The 7815-nt window shown below is 63.4% G+C and overlaps 2 protein-coding genes across 2 annotated transcripts; both read left to right on the forward strand.

The window, feature by feature from the left end:
• Positions 1 to 1398: 1398 nt before the first annotated feature.
• GJB3 (gap junction protein beta 3) lies at positions 1399 to 4793 on the forward strand. The gene is made up of 3 exons (XM_027900025.1): positions 1399 to 1568; positions 3607 to 4394; positions 4680 to 4793. Exons 2-3 carry the CDS (start codon positions 3637 to 3639, stop codon positions 4693 to 4695), a joined length of 774 nt encoding a protein of 257 aa, XP_027755826.1. The 5' UTR covers positions 1399 to 1568; positions 3607 to 3636; the 3' UTR covers positions 4696 to 4793.
• Positions 4794 to 5902: 1109 nt separating this feature from the next.
• On the forward strand, positions 5903 to 7788 carry GJA4 (gap junction protein alpha 4). Its single transcript, XM_027900020.1, has 2 exons — positions 5903 to 5990; positions 6624 to 7788. The coding sequence occupies exon 2, from the start codon at positions 6644 to 6646 to the stop codon at positions 7676 to 7678; it is 1035 nt and encodes a 344-aa protein (XP_027755821.1). The 5' UTR covers positions 5903 to 5990; positions 6624 to 6643; the 3' UTR covers positions 7679 to 7788.
• The last annotated feature ends 27 nt before the right edge of the window (positions 7789 to 7815 follow it).

The raw sequence follows: 7815 nt of genomic DNA on the forward strand, positions 1-7815 counted from the left end.
ACCCAGCTCAGCACTGCAGAACACGAGGTGTTTTTGCTCCCCACCCAGCTGCCTTAGGGAAATCTGCCCAGGCCAAAAGCACCTGAACTTGCTCACCATGGCCACATGGCCTCTCCCAAAATCCCAAAATTGCAGGCAAGAAACTGCCCAGGGCGAATCTGGCCCCGCTCTCACAGGGTTTGGCCGCAGGGCAGGGAGCTGCTGCCTGCACAAGAAATCAGAGCTGCCAGTGGTTCTCAACAACTTCCCTCTCTCCTGGTTTATCATCTCGAGGGCCACAGCCCCCAGATTCCTGACAGTCTACTGCCTCACCGGCTCTCTGCAACAACATAGCTCAAATTCCTGATCGTGCTGATAGGACAGGGCAGTTCCTGGGTGAGGGAGCTCCCACTTTGCTCTTGTCCAGGATGGGGGTTCCTGTGTCTGCCCCCTCCCCTGAGCTCACCCCGCTCTGCACTCCCAGGCTCCCACCAGGGCTTGCTTTGGATTTCCCGGCTTTTCATCTCCTGGGCCCCCATTCCTGTGTGTGCCCAGCTGGGCAAACCCTCACTGGCTTTATTTGACCTCCTGGAGCCAAAAAACCACTCTGGGCGAGTGGCTCCTTGTCTGCCAGGAGAGCAGGGAGCAAACCTCTGGGGCAGCAAGCACCCAGGGGCTCTTCAGCTGTGTCCCAGGGGAGGGGTGGCCCTGGCCAGGCTCCCTGAGGCTCCCTTGTCTCCAGGGTGTGCCCGAGGATGCCGGAAGAGCCTCAGGGCACTCTAAAGACCTGGTGAACCGCAGGCAAGGGGAGGCACATTCCTCATTCCTGCCAAGCTGTGCTGGCAAAGGCCTCAAATGGGGCTGCTCTGTGGGGCAGCAGCCAGCCTCCTGGGAGCCACTGCTGCTCCGGGGACAGGGACATCCCCCTTGGGGACTCGTTCCAGGTCCCATGGGGGTGCAGCTGGAGGCAGCAGCAGGGCAGGGTCCCGCTGCGTGGGGACCCTGCTGCCATCCTGCTGTTTGGGGAAGGTCCCATCCGACCGTCCCGGCACCGCCAGGGCGGTGGCTGCGAGTTCCTGTAGGCTGGAGATACCAGTGAGCTGTTGCAAAACTCTTACTAATCAAAAAAATCGCTTCAGAAGTGGGTTACAGTTGCGTAATCTGGGATTCTTAGCAACAGGTTGCTGGTGGCCCCACGGGTGGGGGACGGTGAGAGCCCGGTGTCTGTCCCTGTTGCCCTGGTCTTGCTCTGGGTCTGCAGTGCCCAGACCACCCTTGTGGGGGTCAGGGCATCCGCTGGCAGGAGCTGCTGGTGTTGCAGGTGGAGGAATCCGGCTCCGTTGATCTCCTTTGTTGTTCAAGCCGAGCGTGTGTGTGCATGTGCACCGACAAGAACCTCTCCAGGAGCTGTTTGCCAGACTCACCCAGCTACTGGGAACTGAACCAACCACCCTTCCCCTCCCCACACACACTCAGCGCCACAGACAAACCCTGGGTGTGCGGGAGGGCTGTGGCTGGGAAGGAGCTTCCCTACTCCGAGAGCTGCCTGGATCTGGACGCCTTCCTGCGGCTCTTTCCCTGCTGGACAGGTACCTCTGGAGGCACAGGGTGATAGGGGGCTGCTGGGGGCCTCTGGCTGTGGGGGACAGACCCCACGGTGTAATGGGGTGTGGTGGGAGCTGTGTTTGGTGTAATGGGGTGCCAGTGGGAGCTGTGTCTGGTGTAATGGGGTCCCAGTGGGAGCTGTGTTTGATGTAATGGGGTGCTGGTGGGAGCTGTGTTTGGTGTAATGGGGTGCCGGTGGGAGCTGTGTTATGGTGTGTGGGGTGCCACTGGGAGTTGTGTTATGGTGTGTGGGGTGCCACTGGGAGTTGTGTTATGGTGTGTGGGGTGCCAGTGGGAGCTGTGTTATGGTGTGTGGGGTGCCACTGGGAGCTGTGTTATGGCCGGGGCTGCTGGTCCTGAAGGGCCCAAAAGTGGGGACCCCAACAGTGCCACAACAAGACCCCCCCAGGCCGTGGGGGGTGACACAGGGGGATGGCACAGCGTGGCACCCCCAGGAGCAGGAACGGCCACGCCAGGCCTCGCTCCTCTGTCCCACCACCCTCCTCATGGCCTGAGCCCCCCAGAGACAGCGGCTCTGCTGCGGTTGCTCCCCAGAGAGGTGGGAGCCGGGCGCTTTCAGGTCCAACGCCCTGTGCCCACGCGGGGCAGGCCCCGGCAGTGACGCAGCGGGCTGGCATTCCGGGGGCTGGCGAGGGTGCTGAGCTCTGCGCGAGGCAAACGGGCTCTGCCGGCAGAGCTGAGCACACCTGAGCGCTGCCCCTGCTCCGCCTGGCGCCCAGCCAGCACCAGGGGGGAGCTGTGGGGCTCCCAGAGCACAGGGATTGGCGTGGAGGTCACGTCCCCTTCCCACCCTGCAGCGGGTCCCTGGTTGGAGCAGGCATTGGGCTGAGCTGGGCAGGTGGGTGCTGGGCGGGTGGGTGCTGGGTGGATTGCTGGCAGGGCACTGGGGCTGGGGGCATGGGTGAACTGGTGGGGGAACAGAGGCCCTGGGGGTGTGCAGGGACTCCGGGTTCCAGCCATTAGCACCAGCGTTTGGGAGGAAACAGCAGCTCCCCTCTCCTGATTTTAAAGCCAAGGGCTGGGTGGGAAGGCTGTGATTGCTCCCCTGGCTCACTGCTTTGCCAGGGAGGATGATCTGTTTCCAGTAGGGTGGTGGGCAGAGAGGCCCTGCCCTGGCACTTGGTGGCACAGGATCCCAGCTTGGCCCCACTTGGCTCAGCTGTTGCCAGTGTGTCCCTGTGTGGGAGCAGTGTGGGAGCAGTGTGGGAGCAGTGTGGGAGCACGGTGGTGGGTCTGGGGCTCGCTGCAGGGTGGCTCTGGCCAAAGCTGGGCTCCTGGGCAGCTGGGGAGCTCTGGGCAGTGCTCCAAGCTCTGTTCCTTCCCTGCAGCCCCGGGACACTGCACTGTCAGCCCTCCCTGGATGAGGGGACCCTGATCACCAGAGTGCCATCGTACCCCCGCCATGCCCCGTGCTGGGCACTTCCCATCCCACAACCCCTGATGAGCAGGGAAGGAGCCTGAGCCTCCTCCAGGTATGTCTCAGAGGGCACCGGGTGGCCGTCAGGGTCTCTGGTGTTGCTGCCGGGGGCAGGAGCAGGAGCGGAGCACGGGCCCGGGTGACGTGCTGGTGACACACACAGACTGTCCCTTTCTGCAGCCCCGCTCTCACTTGTGCTTGGGCTGCCTCGGGCATCACCTGTGAGACAGAAAAACCGGTCCCTGGCATGTCCTGACAGCCCAGCACTGCAGCAGCCGCTTCCCCTCTGGCTGTTGATCCTGGCTCATTCCAGCGGATCCTGCTGCCAGTTCGCACCAACACACGCAGTCAGCTGGGGGATTGGTGGTGGGGACTTGGCCAGGTGGCTCATCCCTTGGGGCAGAAGGAAGTGCTGAGAGGCTGAGTCACCTCTGTCACCAGGAGAGCGTGGGGACGGGTTTTACTGTCTGCAAGGGTGATGGTCCCCCCGCCCCACACCAAGTGCAGCGTGGTGGGGGATTTGGTGCAGCGAGGAACACACACCTCCCATTGCTCCTCACCCCCCGCTCCTGCTGCCCCTCCAGGTCGGGTGACTTCGGTCTCTGCCGGCCACCATGGATTGGAAAACGCTGCAGGCACTGCTCAGCGGGGTCAACAAGTACTCCACAGCCTTCGGCCGCATCTGGCTCTCCGTGGTCTTCGTCTTCCGCGTCCTGGTCTACGTGGTGGCGGCCGAGCGCGTGTGGGGGGACGAGCAGAAGGACTTTGACTGCAACACGCGACAACCGGGCTGCACCAACGTCTGCTATGACTACTTCTTCCCCATCTCCCACATCCGCCTCTGGGCCCTGCAGCTCATCTTCGTCACTTGTCCTTCCCTCCTGGTCATCATGCACGTGGCTTACCGCGAGGACCGCGAGAAGAAGAACCGGGAGAAGAACGGGGAGAACTGCCCCAAGCTCTACAGCAACACGGGCAAGAAGCACGGCGGGCTGTGGTGGACCTACCTGCTCAGCCTCTTCTTCAAGCTCATCATAGAGATCCTGTTCCTCTACCTCCTCCACAAGATGTGGGACAGCTTCGACTTGCCGCGGCTGGTCAAGTGCACCAACCTGGATCCCTGCCCCAACACCGTGGACTGCTACATCGCTCGGCCAACCGAGAAAAGGGTCTTCAGCTATTTCATGGTGGGAGCCTCCTCCATCTGCATCATCCTCACCGTCTGTGAGATCTTCTACCTCATCTTCAAGCGGGTTGTCCGGAGCGCACGGAAGTGGAGGAAATCCACCAAGCGCTCCGTCAGCTACAGCAAGGCCTCCACCTGCCACTGCCACCTCAAGTCGGAGGAGAAGGACAACAAGTCCCAGACTAGGTGTGTGACAGCCCTGACTGCTGTCTGAAGGGTGCTGGGAGGGGAGGGTGGAGGGAGAAGTGTCCTGGCATGTGCCAGGGATGGTTGGCACCAGATGTGACCACCAGTGATGTCACCACCAGACCCTTCAGCCAGGAATTCGATGGCTGTAAGGGGAGGGGGACACATCCATGGGAACTCTCCTGCCTGGGACCATGGGCACATCCCCAGGTGTCCCAGTGGCGTGGTGAGAGGTGGGTGCTGGCTGCCTGTGGGCATGCCTGAGGGTGTCTGTTCTTCCCACAGAGGAGAGGAGCTGTGAGCTCGCCTGTCCCAGCTGGTTCACATCCCCCTTGGCCAAGCAGCTTTTCCAGCCACCCCTGAACCCTCAAGAGTCAACCTGTGTGAAAAATGACTAAACCAAACAGCTTCTCCCTCTTGGCTCACACGAATGCCGTGCCATGTCCTGCCCAAATGCCATTGCTGTCTGTGCTGCTCTCCATTCCCCTCGGATGGACATGTCACATACGGCACAAGCTACGGATCCAAAAGGCCAATCCAACACTGCTTGGAGACACCGGGATCTGTTCTGCACTCTGGAAATCGGGGGGACTGGTGAGGGCAGATGACATGGATTTGCAGAGGTTCCCCCGGAGCCGGGCAGGGCAGTCGAGCCCCGGGTCGGGCTCACTCCGCCCTCTCCGCCTCTCCCGGGGCTCGTCACGCCTCGTTAAACCTTAATTCAGCAGAACCACACGCTGGCCCCCAAGGAAATCAAGGATGGATCAACATCAATTATTTACTAAACCTTGATAAATATTATAATAAATAGAAATTATTTCCATTTAATCTCTCCTTAAGCAGCGCTAGCGGAGGGTCCGCCGTTCCCAGCTGCGCAGCCCCACGGGGAGTGTTGCAGTGTGTGCCGAGACCCCCGCCAGCGAAGCTCCGTCTGAAACTCGCGGGCAGGTGCCGGGCAGGGCTCCGGTGGGGCTCAGCCCGGGAACCGGCGGGATGCGGGTCCGGGGCCGCGCTCCGGTGTGGCTCCAGCACCACCCAGCGCCCGCCGCGCCGCACGGACCCGCGGGGACAACCCACGAGCGGGCCGGGGCGGGCAGGGACCGAACATCCCCGGACACTGGGCGGGGAACGGAGCATCCCGGGGACACCCCGCCGGGCAGGGGAAGGAACATCCCCAGGACGCGGGGCGGGTGACGGGACATTCCGGGCACACGCTGTCGGGCAGCGGACGGAGCATCCCCGGGGTCCCTGCCCCGCTCAGCGGGTTTGCCCGGTGGTGGAGCCGCAGCCGGGAACAGCCGGGCTTCCCACTGTCCCCCACCGGCCCCGGCCCCGACGGGTCCCGGCCGTCTCTGGGGGTCCCGGTTGCCCCCGCCCCGCCCGCCGGGGCCGCCCCCTTATCGCGGGGCGGTGGGAGGGGGCGGCCCCGCTCACCTGCGGTCCGGTCCGGCTCTAAGCCCCGGCCCCCCGGTTTCCTGCCGTGCTCCTCCCCCGGCTCCCCCGGGCCCCGCACGACCGGAGCCGCCGCAGATCCCGGCCCGACCCCTCACACTCAGCGCGGCCCGAGCCCGGTGGGACGTTCCCGGCGCTGCGGAGGTGAGTGGGGACCGCCGGGGCTCCCGGGACACCGGCGCCGCTCGGGGACACCGTGCCGGGGACGGGGCACCCCCACCGCGGGCACGCCCTCGCCCCGCAGCTGCCAGGGTGCCTTTAACGGCACAGCCGGCACTTCTGTGCTTAATTAGCTGCGGTTAATAAGGAGCGGGGGCTGCAGCCGCCCTTTCGCTCCTTCCCAGCTCGGCTGCAGGGCTGAGCACCCGCGGGGTGCAAGCTGGGCTCTAAGGGGTCCCCCCAGCAGCAGCAGGTCGGTGAGGGGTGCTAGGGGTCCCCTGAGCAAGGGGAGGGTGCTGGGGGTCCATCGTCCCACAGCCATGAGCTGTGGGTGCTGTGGGCTGGGTGCTGCTGGAGGAGGTGAATCCCTGTGCTGCCTCTTCTTCCCCTGCCCCATATTCCTGCACTGAGCAAGGGTAAGCAGAAGGAGCCCTCCAGGTCTCAGAAAGCCTGGGTCCTTCCCTCAGGTGTGGCATGTCCCCCAGTGGGTTTGCTGGGACAATCTGCAGAGCAGCTGTATCCCAAAAAGTCATGGGGCTTAGGTGGCCCTACCTGCCCTGTGCCCCTCCCCATGGAAACAGGGAATTGATGTGTCTGCTCTCCCCTCTCTGCTGGCAGAGGCACAGGCTCCCTAGAAGATGGGTGACTGGGAATTCCTGGAGAAACTGCTGGACCAAGTCCAGGAGCACTCGACCGTGATCGGGAAGATCTGGCTCACCGTGCTCTTCATCTTCCGCATCCTCATCCTGGGCCTGGCCGGGGAGTCTGTGTGGGGGGACGAGCAGTCGGATTTCGTGTGTAACACCAAGCAGCCGGGCTGCACCAACGTCTGCTACGACAAAGCCTTCCCCATCTCCCACATCCGCTACTGGGTGCTCCAGTTCCTCTTCGTCAGCACCCCGACCCTGATTTACCTGGGCCACGTTGTCTATCTCTCCCGGAGGGAGGAGAAGCTGAAGCAGCAGCAGAGTGAGCTTCGGGCTATCCACAGCAAGGACCCGAAGATCGAGCAGGCCCTGGCAGCCGTGGAGAAGAAGATGTCCAAGATCTACGTGACGGAGGACGGGCGGCTCAAGATCCGAGGGGCGCTGATGTGGACCTACATCGTCAGTGTGATCTGCAAGAGCATCTTTGAGGCTGGTTTCCTCGTCGGCCAGTGGTACCTGTACGGCTTCTCCATGGTGCCCCGCTACGTCTGCAAGAGGGACCCCTGCCCCCACCAGGTGGATTGCTTCATCTCCCGCCCCACCGAGAAGAGCATCTTCATCATCTTCATGCTGGTGATGGGCCTGATCTCCTTAATCCTGAACCTCATGGAGCTCTTCCACCTCTGCTGCAAGAACCTGCTCAGCAACATCAAGAAGGTGTCGGGGCCGGTCGTGCCGAGCCGGGATGTCTTTGCCGACGACATGGTGCCGGATCCCTACGCGCCCAAGCACTACCCGTTCCTGCCCATGGCCGAGAGCCACGTGCCGTCCTACCAGACCTACAACAAGCTCTCCAGCGAGCAGAACTGGGCCAACTTCCACAATGAGGAGAACCTGGCGCTGGGCAGCGGCAACAGCAGGCCCCTGTCGGACCCCTACGCCCCCCGGGCCGCCGAAGCCTCTGCCCCGGAGGAGAAGCCGTGCAGCCGGCCCGGCAGCTCGGCCTCCAAAAAGCAGTATGTGTAGTGCCGGGCTGGCCCCGGCTGGCAGGGGGACCTTCCCCGGTCCCACCTGCCTGCAAAGGTGCTGCCTGTGGGCAGGCAGCTGCCTCCTGCCTGGTGCTGTGCCTTAGGGACACACTCCCCTCCGGAGACGGGACGCTC

This window comes from Empidonax traillii, unplaced genomic scaffold (assembly GCF_003031625.1).
Source record: "Empidonax traillii isolate 1590-97213 ecotype Southwest subspecies unplaced genomic scaffold, ASM303162v1 scaffold700:size438121, whole genome shotgun sequence".
NCBI lineage: Eukaryota > Metazoa > Chordata > Aves > Passeriformes > Tyrannidae > Empidonax > Empidonax traillii.

Coding starts and splice junctions, on each gene's coding strand:
- GJB3 (XM_027900025.1), top strand. CDS start 3,637: ATGGATTGGAAAACGCTGCAGGCACTGCTCAGCGGGGTCAACAAGTAC.
- GJA4 (XM_027900020.1), top strand. CDS start 6,644: ATGGGTGACTGGGAATTCCTGGAGAAACTGCTGGACCAAGTCCAGGAG.